This window comes from Eschrichtius robustus, chromosome 18 (assembly GCF_028021215.1).
Source record: "Eschrichtius robustus isolate mEscRob2 chromosome 18, mEscRob2.pri, whole genome shotgun sequence".
Lineage (NCBI taxonomy): Eukaryota > Metazoa > Chordata > Mammalia > Artiodactyla > Eschrichtiidae > Eschrichtius > Eschrichtius robustus.
Genome location: NC_090841.1, coordinates 67,490,054 through 67,514,409, shown reverse-complemented (window position 1 = coordinate 67,514,409; position 24,356 = coordinate 67,490,054). Strand labels below are relative to the sequence as shown.

Genomic DNA, 24,356 nt, shown 5'->3' with positions numbered 1-24,356 from the left:
TAGTAGGGTTGCTCTGAGAATCCCGTGAGATAATGCATATGTATAGCATGAGGAAAGCTCAGTAAATAGCATCCAACAAGTGGATGTTGATTTCTGCAGTGGCTTCCCTGTAGTGAGCTGTGGCTACCTGTGACCTATCTCTTTATGAATCCTCAGACCAGAAGGCCAGAGGTCACAGTGCTGAGATGCTGTGAGAATCAGTTTCAGGGAGGGGTAGTCAAAGACTGCTGCTAAGAATAGTTGGCATGTAAGCTAGCAGGGATTCCACGGTGTTATAATCTTTGTTACAGATTCATAAGCTAGGGATATTTGGCCTATAGTAAAATTTATGGGAAGTCAATTGATTTTGTTTAAATAGTTATTTGACTTTAGTCTGCAGTGTGAATTTTTATTTAAATAGAAACCTCCAACAGCCAGGGAAGTTGATGGCCATGTGTAAAGGCCAGTGTGTACCAGAGATCTGGCTATCAAATTATTTTTAAAACTTTAAAAATTAAAAAATTCCAGTGGATTATAATAGGACTTAGACTCTAGGAAGACCTTTCATTTTCACAGCTGGAAGACTCAGATTCCTCCCCACCCTTCAGCAACACAGATTTTGGAATCTGTCAGTGAATTTCTGTCCCTTGTTCCAATTATTGAGCCCCTTGGAGTTGGAGATGAGTGTTGGGGAGTAGAAAAAGCATGCATTTTGCTGTCAGAGAGACATGGGTCAAACTGTGCAACCAATAAGGCTGCAACTTAACTTTCCTGAGCTTTGATTTCTTCATGGATAAAGTGGTTGCCATGGAAATTTAAAAAGATAGTGATGTAACAGGGCCTAGCTCTTAGTGGGCATAGTGAAAATCTTTATCTCCTATTCTCCGTCATTGTCTTTGAGAGGTCTTAAAAAACATCTGGAGGAATCAAAAACCTCCATCCTACTCATTTAGGTAAAGGAATCCTGAGTTCTTGTGTTAATTCCATTACACTAAGTATTTTTAAATTTTTAATGATTTTGGATAGAAGTGGTATTAGGACATTTACATGTTTTACATAGCATACAACCTACATGTAGTCAACATTCTGAAACCAAGTACACTGAACATAATTTGACATATTATATCCCTGGGGTTGTCATGGAAAGAGTATCAGATTCCTTTCTATGAATAGTTCATAGTACCTAATTTTTCTTAATTCATTATGTCACTTTCTGTCCTAAAGATGCTTTAAGGGAACTCCTTTGAAATAGAAGTTTATATCATTCATCTGTATATCAAACATATTTATCATATATTTAAAACTTTTTTTAAGAAAATGCAAAGGGTTATATAGGATAAAGTTTTTAAAGCATTTTTTAAAGTTTTATAATTATCTTATTAATGGAGAAATTTGATTCTAGGTGACGTAGAATTCCTTCCCACCTTCTTACCCTGAAAGGGAACTTTATTATTTCTAAGGCAGAATCTTTGTGCAATAAGTAGGATTTCTGAACCTCCTGCTATTTTTCATTGTAAAGAATGATCTGACTTTTATTAAGTTTCTAATTACTGTAAGATCTATTATAAAGTATGTTTTAATCCCAGTGATGGTAGATCAGATAGTTTTGGATTTGGGGCCTGATAGACCAGTTGTTTCAGGTATCACTAATCCATTCATTTTTAAAAAACTGACTAGTATTCCATGGTGTACATGAATCAGAGTCTGTTAACCTTTTACTTTTGTAGGATATCTTGCCTGGAACCCGTATCTGGCTATTATGAATAATGCTGCTATAAACATTCACTTGCAGGTTTTTGTGTGAACTTAAGTTTTTTCTTTTAGAGCAATTTTAGGTTCATTGAGGGGAAGGTACAAAAAGTTTCCATATATCTCCTGCCCCTACACATGCATAGTTTCCCCCATTATCAACAGACCTAAGTATTTCATTTTGGGGGATGCTAATGTAAATGTTATTACGTTTTTAATTTCAGATTCCACTTGTTCATTACTGGTATATAGGAAAGCAGTTGACTTTTGTATATTAACCTCGTATCCTGCAACTTTGCTATACGTGCTTATTAGTTCCAGGAGTTTTTTGTCAATTCTTTTGGATTTTTTACATAGACGATCATGTCATCTGCAAACAAAGACAGTTCTGTGTCTTCCTTCCCATCTGTATATCTTCTAATTTTTTTCTTGCCTTATTACATTAGCGAGGACTTAAAGTGCAATGTTGAAAAGCACACTCAAGGGCAGTGGTTTGCCCTGTGTCCTCCCCTCTCTTACAGATCCAAGAAGAGTTGTGGATTTTTCAGTCTGTTCAGCTTTTTCCTTGTTGTTAGGATGGAGTGGCGATTTTCAAGCTCCTTACATGCAGATCCAGAAACCAGAAGTCTACTAACTTTGTTTTGGTATTTTTGTCATAGAAGTTTTTCATGTTGATGTAGTCAAAATGTCAGTCTTTTCTTTTTGGAGTATGAGCCCCTTCTTACCCTGAGCTCATGAGTCTTCTGTATTATTGCAATAGTTAAAATACATATTTTCTATTTTGAGAAATTAAAAGTTACACTTCCATGTTTCCTCTTCCTTTCCTTTCTCCAGTGCTGTGTGTAGCCCAAGAGCCACACTTACACCCGAGCCAGTGTGGGCAGTCCCTAAACTGTTGTGAGGAAACCAGAACAGTTCCCATGAGCAGAGAAGTCGTAAAAGATGCTGTAAAGATCCTCTGAAATGTAATGCTGAGAAATATGCCATAATGTTAATTTTCTGGGAAATTAGAACCTAAAGTTTTCTGATGCAATTACACGGATTAAGAGTAAGGCAGGGGCTTCCCAGGTGGCGCAGTGGTTGAGAATCTGCCTGCCAATGCAGGGGACACGGGTTCGAGCTCTGGTCTGGGAATATCCCACATGCCGCGGAGCAACCAAGCCCGTGTGCCACAACTACTGAGCCTGCGCATCTGGAGCCTGTGCCCCGCAACAAGAGAGGCCCCCACAGTGAAAGGCCCGCGCACCGCGATGAAGAGTGGCCCCCACTTGCCTCAACTAGAGAAAGCCCTCGCACAGAAACGAAGACCCAACACAACCATAAATAAATAAATAAATAAATTTAAAAAAAAAAAAAAAAAGAGTAAGGCAAAAGCTGGATAGGAGAACATGTAAATAGCACAATAGAGATGAAACAGCAAAATCCAGACTGAGAGTAACTCTGCAGGACAAATGTTCAGTTTCTTCAACAAAAGAATTATAAGGAAAAGGAGCTTGGAGGCTCAGCCTATAGACAAAAACAGAATTAAGAGACAAAACAACCAGTTGCAGGATATGACCTTATTTGGATCCTGATTCACAACAAACTGCAAAAATGTTTTCTAAGACAATGTGTGAAATATTGGGGAAAAAATAAACAAATGGTTGGATATTTGTTGATAATTAAGAAATTAATTTTCACATTTTAAAAGCTGGGATAATAATATTATGATTGTGTTAAAAGAATATCCTTTTGGAGATAGATTCTGAAATACTGACAAATATATACAGTATCCAGGATTTACTTCAGAGTAATCCAGGGGGGAGGATATAGATGAAACAAGTTGAATTTTTTGCTTAAAAATTGTGTTAAAGTAGAGAATAGAGATATTGGTAGGATTGATTTTTTTTCCCCAGTAAATTCATTTTAGGAGGCCAAATATTTCTAAGCATGTGCTCAGTGATTTTTTTAATGCTGGTCTCTGGGGATAAAGCTATGAATAAGAGAGAAAAGAGTTCATGCTCTCAGGAAGCTGACATGCTAGAACCTAGAGGGATTAGGCAGGAGACAATAAGCAAGTGAAGTAAATAAACCTGAAAATATTAACTGGTGAGATGTACAATGATGAAAACAAGACAGTGTGATGGGACAGTGCCTGTCAGGAGGCTCATCCAGGAAGATTTGCTGAGGACGCGCAGCTCAGCCCCAGCGTGGAAGATGCTCTGTAAATGACATCTTGAATGTCGAGAAGGAGCCAGTCATGGGAAGGTCTGGGGAAGATCCGGGCAGGGGACCAGCCAATGCAAAGGGTCTGAGGCTGGCTTGCTTGAGGGACAGGAAGAGGCTGGCATGACTGGAGTGTCATGAACAAGTTGATGCTGGCGGGCTGTGAACCACCAGTCTTAACGGGGGCAGTATCAGGGGTTCCAGAAACCGCCAAGATGGGCTACTTTAACTGTCAAGAGACGGCTTTCACTGTCCTATGTTCAGTTCGGGAAGAACACCCTGGTTTTGTATGTCTTTTTAGTTATGCTTTCAGTATCACTTGCCAGGGTGGGAACTTTGGGGGGAAAGCCCCCAAGAGATAGTGCTTCAGGTACCCAAATTTTAATTCAAATTAGGTGGAAGGGCACTTGTTACAGACACTTGGATTTGTTGCTCTCTCCTTTTCAGTGCCGTTTTTGTGACAAGGCCTTTATGAACCAAGCTTTTCTACAAAGTCATATTCAGCGCCGCCACCCCGAAGATTCTCATCTTGGTAAGTCGTGAGCGCTACTTCAAAGATCTGTTTTCTTTCTGGTACCTTTTTCTTTTTTCAGTGAGACATGGTCCAAAGCATCTCTCAATCCTTTTAAAAGAAAGTGTCATAGTCCTTGTTCGCTCATTTAGTAAATATTGATCCCCTGCTATGTGCCATGCACCGCCTTAGGGGTCGGGGATACAGCCATAAGCAAGACAGACCCTGTCTGGCTCTCTTACACCCTAATGGGAGGGACGGAGGATTCACATTTAAACAAATGAATGAGTGGTTCTTTTCCAATGGTGGCAAGTGCAATGAAGAACATAAAGTAGGAGAATGGGATGGAGAGTGACTCCTAGTGACTCCTCATGAAGGAGGCGCTATTTGATCAGAAAGCAGAATGATGCTGGGGTCCCAGCCTGCGGGAAATCTGGGAAATGTATATCCCAGGCAAGGGGAACTCGCATTGTGAGGGTGTGTGAGGAAGAGGCAGGACACGGCGTGTTTGGGGAACAGATAGAAGGTTGGTGGAGCAGGGTAAGCAAGGTAGTGGTGGGTTAGGAAGGGACTAGGTCACATAGGGCCTTGAACGCCCTGGGTGGGCATGTGGGTGATTTTATAAGCGTAAGGGAAGCCAATGGAGGATTTTAAGTTGCGGGGACATGATCTAATTTGTACCTTAAAATGACCCCTCTAGCTGCAGTTGGGGAACAGACTGTAGGGGCAGCGGTGGAGGCAGCTGGCAGGGTGAGGAGGCTGCATGAGTAGCCCAGGTGAGAGAAGGTGGCAGCTGCACCAGGACGGTACCAGGGAAGGTGGGAGAAGTGGAGATGGAGAAGATTTTTTCTGGACGCAGAGCAGAGGCCACAGAGATGTGACTCAACGTGAGATCAAGAGATGAAGCAAAGATGATCCTGGGCTTTTGTCCTATACCTTTGGGTGAATGGCTGTCATGTTTACTGAGGGCCAGACCAGGAGTGGAGCAGATTGAGGGAGGAAGGAGAATGGAGAATTTGTGTTGGCCGCGGGTACAATTAAGTCACACGTACAGTTGCCATGCAAGTGGAGATGCTGGAGGTCTGGAGGTCAAAGTGAAGGCCCAGGCTGGAGATAAAACCTGGGAGTCGTTAGCAGAACTGGGCTGGATAAGATCACTTAGAGAAGACGGCTAGGGCCAGCCCCACACTAGGAGCTCAGGAGGAACAGCTGAGGAGAGTGAGAAATCACAGTGATGGAGGCAGGAGGGAAGCTGGGAAGTATGTTGTCATGGAAATCAAGGGGCATGAGTGTTTCAAGAAGGAGACAGTTACACCGAATGATCTTGAGGCACTGGAGTAAGAGGAAGACCTAGAATTGACCATTATTGTCACAGTGACTGTTGGTGACCTTGACATGGCTTCAGTGAATTATTGGGGATGAAAGCTGGATTGGAGTGAGCTGGGAATCAGGCAAGGAAGTGGTCATGTCCATTACAGACATTTATGTCAGTAACGTTTGCTGGGAAGGAAAGCTGGGACAGGAGGCAGTGCCTGGAGGGAAATATGAGACAAAGGGAAAATTTTTGTCTTGTTTGAGGTGGGAGATACTAAGATGTGTTTGGGTGCCAATGTGAATTAACCAGTGTATAGAGGGGGAAGTTGAAGAAGCAGGAGATGGGAGGCTTACCACGGAACCAGGCTTCCTACTAATTTAAATGTTCTCAGGAGCAAAGAATGCAAGGTCTGTTTCTCCATGAGCAGATCAAAGCATTCTGCTGATTGCCACAGTAACCCACAGAAGTTCCCATTACAATCTTAAATGTTCTCGGTATCTAGACGTGTGTACTTCTAGCTTGTTACTCAGTGCCTGCTTTCCCCTCCCTTTTGGGCCAGTTTGTTTCCATTCCTGCCTATTTCAGACAAATAGATTTATTTAGGAAACAGCTAAACTTTGTATAAACAATATGAACAGCATAAAATTCCACTTATAAGCCGTGGACCGCTGATACAATTTAGCAATGTATTGGAGAAATTGGGAAGATTAAGTATTTTAATTAACCTACCATTCTTCAGTGTGAAACTGACCTTCTTTCTCTTCTGTTTCAGTATCTTATTCTATCTCATACTCGTTTCAGAGAGTATTTCAGACTCTGAAATGAGTATTATTTCTTCAGGTCATCTTTGAGATTCTGACTTTCTACCTTGGTTTCCATACCTTTCATGTCTACACTCACAGACACATGTATATCCATTCAGTCATGTGTACATCTGCATGTAAGTACATGTACATAAGTATTCTTCCCTTCACTTGTTGCTCCCTTTAACAACTTCTCAGTAGTTCGTTTTTGTCCCATGGATGGGTTATGGCCCAAGTGTGCATTTTGAATGCCAGCCTCTGCTTATCTTAGCACTGATGAGGCTCTCAGGAGAGTTTGGTGGGAGCCAGAAGGATGGTGACCATAGAGATTTCAGTACTGTGGTACCTATTGCTTCCCTTCTCCGACTGAGACAGGCATCTTGAAGAAGAGCCCAGGATTATTCCTTGTCACCATTTTTGCTCCCTGAATGGGCTCTCACCCTATCTATGTAGGATAATCCAACCTCAATCTAGTGGCTGAAAGAATCTGCTAAAAATAATTCAGCGCTCAATAATATGAAGGACTGAAAATAAATATTGAATAGTAGAGAGTAAAAGTTGGCTCATGAGGCATGAAAAAAGTAATAGCCCAAGTAAAAGCAGTTTCCTTTGTCTTTGTCTTATCAAGAGGATGTACCCCGAAAGTTTTCAGATAGGTTTTCTGAGAGATGGTATTTTAACGAGGTGTTTCTGTTGCAGCAGAGTATAAGACAAGGGCACAGACTGACAAGCTCCAGAATGAGATCGACATGTTGAAGGGGCAGCTGCAGCTCACCAAGTCTCAGCTAGAGGCTGCACAGCATGCCCATGCAGTCAGGTTCTCTAAGGTATGCTAAATTCAGAAACAGGTATATGTTGGGAAGGATTGGGGTTAATTCCTTTTAAATGTTTGGTAGAATTCACTAGTGAAACCGTCTGGTCCTGAGCTTTTCTTTTTTGGGAGTATTTTGATTACTGATTCAATCTCCTTACTCGTTATTTATCTGTTCAGATTTTCTCTTTCTTCATGATTCAATCTTGGTAGGTTGTATATCTCTAGGAATTTATTTCTTCTAGATTGTCCAATTTGTTGGCATGTAATTGTTCATAGTAGATTATCATGATCCTTTGTAATTCTGTAGTATCAGTTGTAATGTCTCCTCTTTCATTTATAATTTTATTTATTTGAGTCCTCTTTTCTTTGTTAGTCTAGCTAAAGGTTTGTCAATTTTGTTTATCTTTTCAAAAAATCAACTGTTAGTTTTTTTAATCTTTTCTATTGTCTTCTTATCTTGTATTTCATTTATTTCTGCTCTAACCTTTATCATTTCCTTCCTTCTGCTAACTTGGGACTTAGTTTGTTCTTTTTTTCTGGCTCTCTGAGGTACAATGTTAGGTTGCTTATTTGAGATCTTTCTGTTTTCTTCATGTAGGCGTTTATAGCTATAAACTTTCCTTTTAGAGCAGCTTTTAATACATCCCATATGTTTCGGTATGTTGTGTTTCCATTTTATTTGTCTCAAGATGTTTTTGATTCCCCTTTTGATTTTTCCTTTGATCCATTAGTCATTCAAGAGTGTGTTGTTTAATTTCCAGTTATTTGGAAATTTCAATTTTTCCTTCTGTTACTGTTTTCTAGTTTCATAACATTGTGGACAGAAAAAATACTTGATATAAAGTCAGTCTTCCTGAATTTGTTAATACTTGTTTTATGACCTAATATATGATCTATCCTGGAGAATATTCTGTATGTACTTTAGATGGATGTGTATTCTGCTGTTATTGGATAGGATGTTCTGCATATCTCTTTCAGGTCCATTTCGTCTATAGTGTTGTTCAACTCCTGTGTTTCCTTATTGATTTTCTGTCTGGATGACCCATTGTTGAGAGTGGGGTATTAAAATCCCCCTACTATTATTGTATTGTTGTTTATTTCTCCTTCTCATTCTGTTGGTATTTGCTTTATATATTTTAGGTGCTCCAATGCTTCATGCATATATACTTACAATTGTTATAGTTTCTTGATGAATTGACCTCTTTATCATTATGTAATGACCTTTTTTTGTCACTTGAGAACTTCCTTTTTTAATGTAGGTGCTTACAGTTATAAATTTCCCTCTGAGCACTGATTTGTCTGCTTCCCTTTTTTGGTATGTTGTGCTTTAATTTTCATTCATCCTAAAGTTTTTTTTTTTTTTCTTTTTTTTTTTTTTTTTTAATTTATTTATTTATTTGATTTATGGCTGTGTTGGGTCTTCGTTTCTGTGCTAGGGCTTTCTCTGGTTGCGGCGAGCGGGGGCCCCTCTTCATCGCGGTGCGCGGGCCTCTCAGTATCGCGGCCTCTCTTGTTGCGGAGCACAGGCTCCAGACGCGCAGGCTCAGTAATTGTGGCTCATGGGCCCAGCTGCTCCGCGGCATGTGGGATCTTCCCAGACCAGGGCTCGAACCCGTGTCCCCTGCATTGGCAGGCGGATTCTTAACCACTGCGCCACCAGGGAAGCCCCATCCTAAAGTATTTTTGAATTTCCCTAGTGAGGTTTTCTTTGATCCATTGGCTGTTTAAGAGTATATTGTTTAATTTTCATATATTTGTGAATTTTCCCGTTTTCCTTTTGTTAGTGATTTCTGACCTCATTCTGTTGTGGTTGGAGGAGATACTTTGCATGATATCAACCTTTTAAAATTGAAAATCATTTTAAGGTCTAACATATAGTCTATCCTGGTGAATCTTCCATGTGCATTTAACAAGAATGTATATTGTGCTGTTGTTGGGTGCAGTGTTCTGTATGTTTGTTAGGTGGAGTTTATTTGTAGTGTAGTTCAGGTCCCCAATTAGGTGAAAAAAAAAACACAACAGAAGGTCATCCAGAAATCAAAGGCTGATCGGACCAGACCTTGAATTTAGCTTATATAAAAATGTATTTGTGTTTATTAAGGGTGAGATGGGGCCACTCTACCCAAATTGGTATGGTATCAAGAAAGGTTCTTCTCAGTAGACTTTTAAAGTGTGTTTACATTTTACATATGATTGCATGCCTACTCTACAAGTTCACAGATCATAGAACTTTTGAGACTTTGGGCCTCTGTGTTTGTGCTTTAAGGAATGTAAGGACAAAAGGATGCTGTGTGCTGCCTTTGGTTTAGAAAAATCATTGTGCACAGACCTGCCATTATATGCAGTGTTTTTGCAACCAAACCAAACAAACAGAAGAAGCCTAACTGAAATTTGCAAATCTAGCTGACCCATTTGAGGTGAAGCTATGCCCATTTATTTAAATTTCTGCATACTTGCTTCATACCAGAGCTTTTAAAACCATGTATTGAATCAATTTCAGGAATATGAAATGCAGAAAACAAAAGAGGAAGAATTTCTGAAGTTATTCGATAGATGGAAAGAAGAAGAAAAGGAGAAACTAGTTGATGAAATGGAAAAAGTCAAGGAAATGTTTATGAAGGAGTTTAAAGAACTAACTTCTAAGAATTCAGCATTAGAATATGTAAGTATTGGGAGTTCCCTGGTGGTCCAGTGGTTAGGACTCTGAGCTTCCACTGCTGGGGGCACAGGTTTGATTGCTGGTTGGGGAACTAAGATCCCACAAGCCACGTGGTGCCACCCGAAAATACCCACCAAAAAACACTGAGAATATGTAAGTATTAAACCTCAGAGTCTTCATAGCATTGTTAGAGTTGTGGCCTTGAGAGGTAGCATTAGAGTGGCACTGTGGCCCGTGGATCCAGAAGTTCCTTTGTTGTGCCATGGCCCAGACACCCCTCCTCCCTGAGAGTCTTGGGAGCTCGGGGCATACGGAAGAGAGAGCAAGTCAGAAAAGTCGTTTCCTTGAGAGTGGGAGCTTTGACCCCAAACCCCAGTGCAGAACACTTGGTACATTTTAGCTGGATCAGAGAAGAAGGTCCCTCTTTCTTAGCTGGTTAGGTTTAGATAGCGTAAAACAATAAATCCCTCCCTGAGTTTTAGAGCTTTCCAAATTTCCAAAGGAACTTTCCAGAAAGACTGACGCAGATCGCCAATGTGGGAGAAGGAAGCTGACCCAGAAAGACAGAGGGAGAGCCTTTGCCATGACCCTTCCTCGCCCCAGGCCTAGCTGGTGAGGAGGACAGGGGTTTGAGTGAGCTAGATGTCGCTAAATGCAACCTCCACTTCCCTGTGGGAGCAGCCATGGTCACAGTGAAGCAAAGGAGGCAAGGGAAGAGTCTGGAGCTCCCTCTAGGGGCCAACATGGTTATAAACTAAAATAGAGGGATAGTTTTGGAATACTGCTAAGATCCTTCTCTAAAACAGCCTGAACCCTCTCACAGGGATGGGCAAACTATGACCTGTGACCCAGACCTGACAAACCACCTGATTTTGTATGGCTCTCAAGCTAAGAAAGCTTTTTACACTTTTAAGTGGTTGAAAAAAGTCAAAAGAAGAAATATTTCACGACACATGAAAATTATATGAAGTTTACCTTTCAGTGTCCACAAGTGAAGGTTTTTTGGAACACAGCCGTACTCTTTGCTCCACGCTTTGTCTATGGAGCTTTTGTGCTGGAGCCATGGAGTTGAGTGGTTATGACCCAAGATCTTATGTGTCTCCCAGAGTCAAATACTATCTGGCTCTTTACAGAAAAAGTTTGCCAGCTGCTGTCATATCTTTACAAAGCAAATGTGTTAACAATTGGTGAAGGGGAAATGGGTGTTCATTATACTGTTCTTTCAACTTTTTCATAAGTTGTAATTTGCAAATAAAAAGTTGAGGGGAAATTAACTTGGGATGGCTCATTGTGTCTTTTCTATAGGGCTTTCTTCAGTCACCTCCCTGTTGGTTCAACTATCCCCTATCACCTCGCTTGGTCCTAAGCATCAGAACCTGTGGGCAGTAGTAATTCTTTTACCACCCCTACTACAGGGGCTTCTCCTGAAATCAGACCCTTGGCATCTTCTCAAAGTGGGATGTCGTATTACCCACAGTAGTGGATTCTGATAGTAACCAATTTAAGACTGGCTTTTTATGTCTTCTCCATCAAGGCCACACTCATTTTTTCTTTCCTTGTGATAAAGCTGCCAGTATGGCTCTTTTGCCTGAGATTCCCTCCATGGTTATCCCTGCCCCCAGGATCATTGTGGAATTGGACTTTTCCCCACCTAGGACTTTTTTACCATTCATATATATACATATATATATATTTTTTTTTAATAAATAAATAAATTTATTTATTTATCTCTAGTTGCGGTGAGCGGGGGCTACTCTTCATTGTGGTGCTCGGGCTTTTCATTGTGGTGGCTTCTCTTGTTGCGGAGCACGGGCTTTAGGCGCGCGGGCTTCAGTAGTTGCGGCTCGCGGGCTCTAGAGCGCAGGCTCAGTAGTTGTGGCACACAGGCTTAGTTGCTCTGCAGCATGTGGGATCTTCCTGGACCAGGGCTCGAACCCGTGTCCCCTGCATTGGCAGGTGGATTCTTAACCACTGCGCCACTAGCTTAAAATGGCTTTTTTGAGATGTTTACATATCATACAATTCACCCACTTAAACTGTACAGTTCAGTGGTTTTTACTATGTTCACAGAGTTATGCAACCACCATCACAGTCATTTTAGAACATTTCATCACCCAAAGAAGAAGCCTTGTACCCATTGGCACTCCCTCCCACCCCTGGCAACCACAGCTCTACTTTCTGTCTCAATGCATCTGCCTGTTCTGGACATTTCATATAAATTGAATCATATAAAATGTGATCTTTTGTGAGTGGCTTCTTTTCACTTAGTATAATGTTTTCAAGATTCATCCACGTTGTAGTATGTATCAATATTTTTTTTTTATTGCCGAATGATATTTCATTGTATGGATACGCCATATTTTATTTATCCATTATTCGATGGACATTTGGGTTGTTTGCCCATTTTGGCTATAGAGGGTTTTAAAAATTATTATTAATACTAGACTTTATTTTTTAGAATAGTTTTAGGTTTACTGAGCAAATAGTACAGAAAGTTCCATATAAACACCCCTCTCCTACCCTGTACACAGTTTTCCACATTACTAACGTCTTAAATTAGTATCATACGTTTGTTACAATTAATGAGCCAATACTGGTACATTAGTATTAACTAAAGTCCATACTTCATTCAGATTTCTTTAGCTTTTACCTAACATCCTTTTTCTGCTCCAGGGTCCTATCCAGGATACCCAAGTACATTTAGTTGTCTTGTTTCCTTAGGCTCAGACTTGTTTTTGATGACCTTGACAGTTTTAAGGTGTACTTTTCAGGTATATTGTAGGATGCCCCTCTGTTGGAATTTACCTGATATTCTTCTCATGGTTGGACAGGGTTTATGGGTTTTGGGGAAGAAGTCCTCAGAGATAAAGTACAATTTTCATCACGTCATTTCAAGGGTACATACCATCTACATGGTTTATGACTGTTGATGTTGACCTTGATCACCTGGCTGAGGTAGTATTTGTCAGGTTTCTCCCCACCCCACTGCCCCCCATTCCATACTGTGCTCTTTGAAAGGAATTGTGCAGCCCAGACTTAAGCAGTGGGGGACAATGCTCCCCCATCCTTTTGTTTTTGAAGTTAACTTATTACCTTCTGTGGGTATTTACTGCCAGTAACTTTGGGAATAACCTACAAGTAAAGGGTAAAATTAAAACCTTATGTCCCTAGTGGTCCCTGGATGATGCTGGCCTCCTCACTAAATCATCCTGAGAATCAACTGTACCCAGTTCCTCTGTTTCTGGCACTGTTGCCTGCCCATTAAAGTTTTAAAGATCGATTGTCTAAGATTAGAAAGTTTAGGTTTTCCTTTCCCTTTCTCACCCAGTGCACGTTCTTTTGTTGGAAGTAATGGAACGGGAAAACCACTGGGAATGAGAAGCAGGAGAAGCACGATGAACGTCCAGGAGGATAGTCAGGTGCTCCCCAATTTTGTTCTCTGTGTCGGTCGTATAAAAGTATGAACATCTGTACCAGTGATTTTGAATTTTATTTTATAGCAATTGTCAGAAATCCAGAAGTCCAATATGCAGATCAAGTCTAACATAGGCACATTAAAAGATGCACATGAGTTTAAAGAAGAACGTCCTCAGCATCCCCAGGATTTCCAAAATGTGATGCAACTTCTTGATAGTCAGGTATGTAAAAGTGGGTGATTACTGCAGTAGAGGCCTGATTTTTCTTGGTGAGGTAATTTACAGTAAGCACCATCTACAAAAAAGTGCCTCTGTTTCAGTGATGATGAAGGTGACTAATTCTTTTTTCCTTATCTCCCAACACATGTGTAATTCATAATAGGTGTTCATTAGATACTTACTGATTGACTAATAGACGTGGATACGGAACAGTTGGCAAAGTTGTTTAATTTTTCCTTGAATAATATCTATTTGAATTGGTTCATATTGCCTTAGTAGTTATTTTTCATATTTCAGATGTAGACCCACTTTCAAAAGGCATAGAAAGGCATATTGAAGCCCTGACTTATTTTAGAGCTTAAATATATGGCTGCATTGGCAAACTCATGGTCTTTTACATTATCAAATAAATTACAGTCATTTGGAAGTGAACCTCAGTAATCAGTACAGCCTTTGTCCTGGCTATTTTGGTCACACTGATTTAGGGGAACTTTTTTTTTTTTAGCCAGGAAACATAGAGATTAAAGCTTATGAATGCAGGATTTTTTCAAAAAGCAATATTATGTCATTTTAAAAGGTAAATGTGTTTTTTGTTTGGTTGGTTTTTTTGGGTTTTTTTTATAAATTTATTTTTATTTATTTATTTTTGGCTGCATTGAGTCTTCGTTGCTGTGTGTGGGCTTTCTCTAGTTGTGGCGAGCAGGGGCTGCTCAGCAGTTGTGGCGCAGGGGCTTAGCTGCTCTGCAGCATGTGGGATCTTCCTGGGCCAGGGCTCGAACCCATGTCCCCGGCATTGGCAGGCAGATTCCTAACCACTGCGCCACCAGGGAAGTCCCTGTAAATGTGTTTTTGAACATGGACTACTGCCACTGCTTCCTGTCTTGCCTCCCTCCCCTAAATCTGCCTTTTGTGTTATAGCCAGGGTGATCATGTCACCGTCCTGTCTAAAATCCTTCAATGGCTCCCCCTCTTTCACAGAACAAAGTCTAGGACCCTTAACCAGCATTCAGAGTCCCTGGGCATCTGGTCCTGCCATCTCCCACCATTCTTGCCTTTACCTTGACGCTCCAGTAGCCCCAAAGAGCTCCTGGTTCCCGGGACGAGGCAACCTGAGTTCTGCTTTTGCTTTTGCAGCTTTCTTTGTCATGCACCTCCCAGTTTTCAGGCCCTGACACTTATTCAGCTGGGATGGCATCTCTTCTGGAGAGTTCTCCTGGAGTTCTGGGTTATTGCACTGCCACAGTCCTCCAAGCTGGACCTGATCACGTGCACATTATGTGGGAACCCTCCATTGTATGTCCACTGTTCTTCCGGGCAGGGCAAGCATGGCCTGTCTCTTAGTTCTCTCCCAGCCTGCCAACGGCTGCCCAGCGAGGTGCCTGGTATGCGGTAGGGGACCAGGAATTGGGTCCTGAACTGAACTGTTGGCATTTGCTCCCAGCAGGCTGCTGTCTCACTAGTTGAAGGACCCAGTTATGAAATCCTCAGGTCCCACCTAAATTTCTCTTGTCTCCTTCCTGTGAGCTCTAACAGTTCAGAACCTATGGACCCAGAAACCTTGATGTTTCCTTTTAGCTTCTGAGGTTAACAAGCTAGCACCTGTTTTTTTAAATTAAGTTTTATTGGAACACAGCCGTACTATTATGTATCGTCTATGACTGTTCATTTACATATTACTTATGGCTGTTCTCCTACTTCTAGTAGTAGTGACTGAGTCATCTGGCCCCCAGAGTCTAATATATTTTCTGTTAGCCCCTTAACAGAAAATGTTTGCTGAACCTTGCCTCAGAGTATAAGATTAAAACCAAGTGCAAGTGTGTTTAAACGTTTTTGACTGTATTTATTTATTTTTTTAAATGCCTGTTGAAATTTTACCAAACAGATAGTTGGGTTTCATAGGTACTCACTAAAAAGCAAGCTTCCATTTTGAGTAGATGTCATTGTTACAGTTACACTAAATTACTCTTGTTTTACTAATTTTATAGGAAAGCAAGTGGACAGCTCGAGTTCAGGCTCTTCATCAAGAACACAAGAAAGAGAAGAGCCGGGTAAGATTAAGAAATCAATGACCTATAAAAAGTGGGTCTTTCTGAAAAGAATATTTGCTTTCCTCTATAATAAAGGTGATATTTATCCACTTAAGACATTTGTGGAGACATGTATAACAAAAATTAAAATTACTCATAATTCCAATACCATAGATAACCAGTGTTACCGCTTTGTTATAATTTCTTTCACTCTTCTTTCTATGCTGTAAATGTTGCATTTCTATAAGTATAGAAACCCATGCATATAATATGTCTCACAAATTTTGAATTTTGCTTTATATCTATAACTTTATACATTTTTCATTGAATATATCATAAACAGTTTCCTATGTTTTAAAATATTCTTCAAAATCATGATTTTTTTTAATGGCTCCATGATGATCTTATGGCTGTATCATCAGTTATTTAATCATTTCTCCATTGTTGAATACATGTTTCTAATTTTTAAACATTACAGAGTGGCAGTCTAAGTAAGTTTTGAATACAGGCATACCTAATTTTATTGCACTTTGCAGATAATTGCATTTTTTACAAATTGAAGGTTTGTGGCAACCCTGCATTGTCAGATGATGCATTTTATAGCAATAAAGTTTTTTTTTTTAATTTTTATTTATTTTATTTTTGACTCTGTTGGATCTTTGCTGCTGTGCGTGGGCTTTTCTCTGGTTGCGGTGAGCGGGGGCTACTCTTTGTTGCGGTGCGCGGGCTTCTCATTGCGGTGGCTTCTCTTGTTGAGCACGGGCTCTAGGCACATGGGCTTCAGTAGCTGTGGCACATGGGCTCAGTAGTTGTGGCTCACGGACTCTAGAGTGTAGGCTCAGTAGTTGTGGCGCACGGGCTTAGTTGCTCCGTGGCATGTGGGATCTTCCCGGACCAGGGCTCAAACCCGTGTCCCCTGTATTGGCAGGTGGATTCTTAACTACTGAGCCACCAGGGAAGCCTGTAATAAAGTATTTTAAATTAAGGTATATACATTGTTTTTTTAAGACATAACGCTATTGCCCACTTAATAGACCACAGTGTAGTGTAAACATAACTTTTGTATGCACTAGGAAACCAAAAAATTCACGTGATTCGCTTTATTGCTGTGATCTGGAACTGAACACACAGTATCTCTGAGGTCTGCCTATAAAAAGAAGGATTGTTCGGGGGCTTCCCTGGTGGCGCAGTGGTTGAGAATCTGCCTGCCAATGCAGGGGACACGGGTTCGAGCCCTGGCCTGGGAGGATCCCACATGCCGCGGAGCAGCTGGGCCCGTGAGCCACAATTACTGAGCCTGCGCGTCTGGAGCCTGTGCTCTGCAACAAGAGAGGCTGCGATGGTGAGAGGCCCGCGCACCGCGATGAAGAGTGGCCCCCGCTCGCCGCAGCTAGAGAAAGCCCTCGCACAGAAACGAAGACCCAACACAGCCATAAATAAAATAAATAAATTAATTAATTTAAAAAAAAAAGGGATCGTTCACATTAAAGTCATTTTAATGAAAACAAAAATGAATTGTAACACCTATCCCTTTTCCACTGAGTACATCAGAAATTTAAGTGTTAAAATGCTTTTACAATAGTGCAAAAAATGTAAAGTAGATTTATTTGAGATTTTAAGACAGGAAAACATCTGTTTATTTTGTCACTTTAAATTGTGTGTGTTTTGTAGCCCTTTGTATCCCCTTTCGGGCAAACAGCATAGACTGGGTGGCTTATAAACAACAGAAATTCATTTCTCATAGTTCTGGTGCTCCAGGAATCGGACAGAGAGAGCTTGTTAAAGGGGAGTAGTGGCCGCGCTGTATGTAGATATAACACCCATGTTTCTTTCTCCAGTCTAAGCCACCCTTCTGAGCTCCAGACGAAATAGCCAGCTTTGTACTTGACATCCCCACTGCTTCTTTTTTTTTTTTTTTTATTTTATAAATTTATTTATTTATTTTTAGCTGTGTTGGGTCTTCGTTTCTGTGCGAGGGCTTTCTCTAGTTGCGGCGAGCGGGGGCCACTCTTCATCGCGGTGCGCGGGCCTCTCACTATCGCGGCCTCTCTTGTTGCAGAGCACAGGCTCCAGACGCGCTGGCTCAGTAGTTGTGGCTCACGGGCCCAGTTGCTCCGCGGCATGTGGGATCTTCCCAGACCAGGGCTCGAACCCGTGTCCCCTGCATTGGCAGGCAGATTCTCAACCACTGCGCCACCAGGGAAGCCCTCCACTGCTTCTTCAATGTAGCATGTGTAAAGTGAAGTTCTTGGATTTGTTCCCAGAGGTGTCTTTCTTTTGGTTGGTGGCATTCTAGTCCACTCAGATGCACTCCCTCAACCCCCAGTTCCAGGCTATTGGCAGGTCCTGCCGAGTGTCTCATATCCACGTTCTTCTGGACATTTCTGTTGCTTCCATCCTCCACTGAGCTCCCACCATTTCTAAAAGGGCCCAGTAACTGGTTTCCCCATTCCAACCTTTTCCTCTTGTAATCTGCTCTCTGCGGAGCAGCCAGAAAAATCTGGCTGTTGGCCGCCACTGTAGCTTCATCCTGATGCCCTCTCTGAACCTCCTCTTTTCAGCTACGGTGGCCTTCTGGTAATTTGTAGAACATGTGGCCTTTTTCTCCTTTTACACATGGTTTTCGCTGCTGGGCGGTCCTTCCACTTGTTTTTATTTATTTTATTTTATTTTTTTATACACCAGGTTCTTATTAGTCATCAGTTTTACACACATCAGTGTATACATGTCAATCCCAATCGCCCAATTCATCCCACCCTCCCACCCCTCCGCCGCTTTCCCCCCTTGGTGTCCATACGCTCGTTCTCTACATCTGTGTCTCAACTTCTGCTCTGCAAACCGGTTCATCTGTACCATTTTTCCAGGTTCCACATATATGCATTAATATACGATATTTGTTTTCCTCTTTCTAACTTACTTCACTCTGTATGACAGTCTCTAGATCCAACCACGTCTCAACAAATGACCCAATATCGTTCCTTTTTATGGCTGAGTCATATTCCATTGTATATATGTACCACATCTTCTTTATCCATTCATCTGTCGATGGGCATTTAGGTTGTTTCCATGACCTGGCTATTGTAAACAGTGCTGCAATGAACATTAGGGTGCATGTGTCTTTCTGAATTATGGTTTTCTCTGGGTATATGCCCAGTAGTGGGATTGCTAGATCATATGGTAATTCTATTTTTAGTTTTTTAAGGAACCTCTATACTGTTTCCATTTGTTCGTTATGTGGCTGTCTCCTTCCCCTCTGATTTGGTTTTCTCTGCTGTGTAGCAAATTACCACAGATTTATTATCTCACAGTTTCCATGGGATAGGAGTCCAGGCACGGCTTGGCTGGGTTGTCTGCTCGGGGTCTCGCAAGCTGCATTCAAGGTGTCAGCTGAGCTGTGGTCTCCTCTGGGGCTCTGGGGCCCCTCCCAAGCCCGTTCAGATGATCGACGATGTGCAGTTCCTTACGGTTAGCTGTGGGAGTGAGACCCTCAGCTCCGCAGTTCCCAGGCTGGCTGTGACTTCTTCAAGGCCAGTAGGAGAGCATCTCTCCTGCCTTCATTCTCCTCCTTCAAGAGACCTGAAGTCACCCCAAGACCACTCCATCCAAGGAGGTGGTCCCCTCCCTTTATTATCCTCATCGCCTCACAAGTGTAGCTCTCAACACTGCTTTCGATAGTTTGTTTACTTGTTTATTGTCTGTCTCTTCGACCAGATCACTAGCCCTGTGAGGGGAGGGCTCTGTTTACTCCTCCGTTGTATTCTCAGCATCCAATAATGTGTCTAAAATGTGGTTGGTGCTTGTTAAATATTCGCTGAATGAATGCAGAAGGTCGATAGGTGGCCAGCAAGGGGATCGCACAGCCTTTTTGTGTGTGGATGGGGAGATGCTGGCTGTACACTTCAGAAGAACAGGGTGGAAAGAGCTGTGTGTCGGTGTGACGTGACATTTGAACCAGGTCCTCTTAACCTCAGGGCCTGCTTGTCTGCCTCGCCGCCTTGCTCACCTTTCATGCTTTAGGCACTTAGCCAGGTGAGGAGGGGAGCAGCCAGTGACAACTTAGAGGAGTTGCTTTTCTGTGAGAATGTTGACTCTTTCCTTCGAGATGCTCTAAGGCAGTAGTTCCTAACCAGGGGCATCCTTCAGAATGACCCGAGGCTCTTCCAAAATACAGGTGTCCAGCTCTACCCGCCGAAGGTCTGATTCAGTAGGTAAGTCTGGGACATGCAGAGTTTGGAAAAAACAACAATAAGAACACCACCAAACCCCAGACGATTGTGTTTTGGATCCATGGTTTGAACCACGGCTCTTACAATTTGAAGTTCTATTTTTATTCTTCAGGGTATTCTTAGAGCATTGGGGTTTAGGGACAGAATTCAGGCTTCCTTATTAATAGGGGGTGATTTTAGTCCTCATTCCTTTAAGCCTCTTGTGTTCCAGGCAACTGTGGGAATTTAAGTCGCCTTCTGGCTGGAATACAGTGTACAGTGTAAGTTGTAGAGGTTTACACTTGGCCACTGTGGGTGGTGATAGAGAGGAAGACCGACTGCCAGTGGTCTGGAGGAAGGAGAGGCCTGACCTGGTTCTGTGTGAGTGAGGTGCCTCACCCCATGTGCTGGGAGCGTGGAGTTTTTGTGCCACCGCCAGGCTACGCTGCTCCCTTGTCTGTTGGTTTTGCTTGTTCAGAAGCTGCTTGCTTCTTCCTTCATTTCTCTTAAACCCTAACAGAGAGGCAGATTCAATAAGGTTTAGTAATCTGTGCCTGAGACCAAACTATTAATTATTCCACATGATTGGTGCCTCCTGTTCCTACAATGCACATATTGTATTTCTCTGTTTAAGGGAAGTTGCGTTTGCCAACTTTTTATTGCTTTACCTAGATTCTTGGCAGTCTTTTTTTGGTTTTGTTTTTAAATAACATTGGTAGGAGTTCAAAGGGAACCACAGATAAATGATGGCATGCCCTTTTCCACCCAACAGAAGACTCTTAGAGCTTGGGAGGTTGTAGAATGGTCACGCAGTGAAAGGAGAGGAGGATGGGGTAATGTGGGTGGTAGAGAAAAAGTGTAAAACTTGAAATGGTAGGAGGTCACAAGAAATGAGTTCCAGGCCAACAAGCCTTTTGAAATAATTTCTGGCTATCTCTTTCTTGGACTATCACATTTTCTGGTCAATTCTCAATTCCAGTATCAAAATGATGCCATCCCTTAGTTTTTCGTACGTACCCTTTCTGCTTGGGCCCTGCAGTGAGCCCCCGTGTTGTTGATTCTCAGCCTGCACCCAGAGCCTTGTACATTTTTATTGGCTTTTCCTTCTGTTTTCCAACTCCAGATTTCCCAAACTGCTTTTGGGGGTACTCTTCCAGTAGTCTGTAAAAATGTGGGGAAGGTTCCTGACAGTATCCTCCTGGGGGGGGGGGGGAGATTCTTAGCATCCACTGGGGATATGTAGGGTTCTTTTTAGTCCTTACTCAGGAAACCCTTTTAACTTGGTTCAACCTATTGTTTGTCCGGCCTCATGTGAGCACAGAGCACTTCAGAGAGAAGACCCTGCAGTGTATGGATTGAGAGCATTAACTTTTTGTTGTTATTTTATTGTTTTTCTGTTCAGTGTAAATGGATTATTTTTAGAGTAATTTTACATTCACAGCAACGTTGAGGAAAAAATACACAGCGTTCCCAAATACCCACTGCCCACCCCGTATGCACAGCCTCCGCCATTATCAACATCCTGCACCAGAGTGGTACATTGGTTACAATTGATGAACCTACACTGACATGTCATTATCCCCCAAAGTCCACAGTTTACATTAGGGTTCCCTCTTGAGTTGTACATTCTATGGATTTTGACAAATGTATAGTGACATGCAGCCATCATTATGGTCTCATACAGAATACTTGCACTGACCTAAAAATCCTCTGTGCTCTGCCTATTCATCCCTTCCTCCCTACCCTCAACCCCTGATTCTTTTTACTGGCTCCATAATTTTGCCTTTTTCAGAATGTCATATAGTTGGAATCATACAGTATGTAGCCTTTTCAGATTGGCTTCTTTCACTCAACAGTAGGCATTTAAGATTCCTCCAAGTCTTTTCATGGTTTGGTAGTTCATTTCTTTATAATGTTGAATAACATTTCATTGTTAGTATGGACCACAGCTTCTTTGTCTCTTCACCTACTGAAGGACACCTTGGTTGCTTCCAGGTTTTGGCAATTATGAATAAAGCTGCTATAAACATCCGAGTGCAGTTTTCGTGTGGACATAGGTTTTTGGCTCCTTTGGGTAAATGCCAAGGAGTACAGTTGCTGGATCGTTTGGTAAGAGTACGTTTAGTTTTGTAGGAAACTGCCAAACTGTCTTCCAAATGGCTGTACCGTTTTGCATTCCCACCAGCAGTGGATGAGAGTTCTTGCTACTCCACATCCTCGTCAGCATTTGATATTGGCAAGCTCTGGATTTTGGCCATTCTGATAGGTACATTTTTGTTACTTTTTGATTTGGCGATTTCTTGCTTTCTTTTTTTTTTTTTAATTTATTTTATTTTTATTTATTTTTGGCTGTGTTGGGTCTTCGTTGCTGCACGCGGGCTTTCTCTAGTTGCGGCGAGCAGGGGCTACTCTTCGATGCGGTGCACGGGCTTCTCACTGCGGTGGCTTCTCTTGTTGCGGAACACGGGCTCTAGGCGCACGAGCTTCAGTAGTTGTGGCACGTGGGCTCTAGAGCACAAGCTCAGTAGTTCTGGCACACGGGCTTAGTGTGCCTGGTCCTGGGATCTTCCCGGACCAGGGCTCCAACTCGTGTCCCCTGCATTGGCAGGTGGATTCTCAACCACCGCACCACCAGGGAAGCCCACAAGTACAATTCATTAATACGTGTCATGACATAGACACTAAGTTTGAAAGCATTGACTGTGAAGACAGGAAAGTTCAAGTCTGGGCTCTTCCCCCTCAAGTTGTCTGCGTTTGGGTCAGCTACTTACCTCTCTAGACTTGAGTTTCCCCATCTGAACAACGAGGTCAAAACTTGGATCCATGAGGCTGTGGTGTGGATTCAACAAGATGAAATGCTTCATGCAGCCTCTACACGTGTTGAGTGTCTGTTACAAAAAACCTCGCCGGTTAGGAAATGCTGCTCCAGGCACTCTCTGTGCTCGTCTCAGGCACAGTTACCCCCGTTTATTTGACCTGCACATCCCTGTCTCTGTTTCCAGGCCGTAGGCTTGGAATGTCCTTAGTGCCATTTACCAAGGGATTTTTTCTCTTCTGTTTAAGCAACTTCCAAAGTTGCTTTAAGAACGTTTCCTTAAATTATTGAAAACAAATTCTTCTTGAATTCTTGTCCAGTATTTGATCTTCCCTGAGGTTAAGTCTCAAAAGATGAATCTGTGCCTCTTTGGATCTGTCTGTTATCTGCTTCTCTTCCTTCTGTTCCCTCTCCTCCCTCCCTCTCCTCCCTCCCCCTCCCTCCCCCTCCCCCTCCCCTCCCTCTCCCTCCCCCTCCCCTCCCCTCCCTCCCTTCCTCTTTTCCTCTACCCCCAACCCCCTCCACCTCCCATTTCTCAGTAAATATTTATTGAGAACCTGCTAAGAGCCAGAGACCGTGCTAGTTGCTGGGCATATAAAATAATTCAGGTGGGCTCTCCGGCCCAGGGAGTGCACTCTCCAGCTGGGATGATGCATGTGGATGTGTGAGAACAGTACTGCGTGGGGTTGGAGCTGCTCTGAGGGAGAAGCCTTGATCCTTATCCTTGCTCGTCCCTGTGTGATTTCATGTAATGGCTCAGGTTCCCTCCGCTGTTCACATCGTCAGTGTTGGCTTTCTTGGGCCATGAGCTCCCTGGGAACAGAGATGAAGCCCCTTGTATAGCCAGGGCCTTCATACACAGTGATCAGAGAGTTATTCAGTGTGTAGATAACATAGGTCAGCAAGAAGGTATGGCATGTATATGCAAACTGCCGAAAGAAGGAATTTACATGCAGTTTGCAGATGAATGCCTTTCTTCATTGGTTTTTCCAGCTCCTGTCACATATAGAGAAACTTCGAACCTCCATGATAGATGATCTAAATGCAAGTAATGTATTCTACAAGAAAAGGATAGAAGAGCTAGGGCAGAGGCTCCAGGAGCAGAATGAGCTGATCATCACTCAGAGACAACAGGTATTTTGGAGTGTATATTGGCACCGTTTTTATGTAAACAGTGCAGTTTATCTAAGAACATGTGTTTTTATTTTAGAGCGCTTGTAAGTTGGATAAGATAAAGAAGATAGAATATTTTTTTCCCTGTGGTTGTTTGTATAAGTAAATAAAATAATTTTTAAAGGTATCTTAAAATACCGTAGAGCAATCAGATTTATTCAATTAGAATTCAGAATAAATGTGAAGGTAGCTAAAATTTCTTTTGGTAATTCCTTACCAAAAGAAGCAGCTGAATCCAAATGCTGCTTTTATAAAACGTTTGCCTCCAGGTCATTAAAGTCCACATGTCCTGTGTCTTTGGAGGATTTAGTGAAAAGGTTCATTTACTGAGTACGGTATCTGTCCATTATCCAGTATGTCCCTGTCTAGTTCAAACATGGATCACTGAAAGACTGTTCTTCTTTGCAGATTAAAGAGTTTACCAGTAAACCATTAAACAGTGTCAGTGAACCCAGAGGTAAGTGGA

General features: G+C 42.1%; 1 protein-coding gene across 2 annotated transcripts in view; it reads left to right on the top strand.

Moving 5' to 3' along the window:
- DZIP1 (DAZ interacting zinc finger protein 1) overlaps nt 1-24,356 on the top strand; it is a 53,830-nt gene that overhangs the window by 5,361 nt on the left and 24,113 nt on the right. Inside the window, exons 6-12 of one of the 2 annotated variants that reach the window (XM_068526323.1) lie at nt 4,381-4,465; nt 7,265-7,389; nt 9,877-10,038; nt 13,536-13,673; nt 15,656-15,718; nt 23,711-23,851; nt 24,299-24,347. In XM_068526323.1, the coding sequence (XP_068382424.1) occupies nt 4,381-4,465; nt 7,265-7,389; nt 9,877-10,038; nt 13,536-13,673; nt 15,656-15,718; nt 23,711-23,851; nt 24,299-24,347 (763 nt within the window). Of the gene's footprint in view, nt 1-4,380; nt 4,466-7,261; nt 7,390-9,876; nt 10,039-13,535; nt 13,674-15,655; nt 15,719-23,710; nt 23,852-24,298; nt 24,348-24,356 lie in introns of both variants that reach the window. The other variant, XM_068526322.1, reaches the window with a different exon arrangement.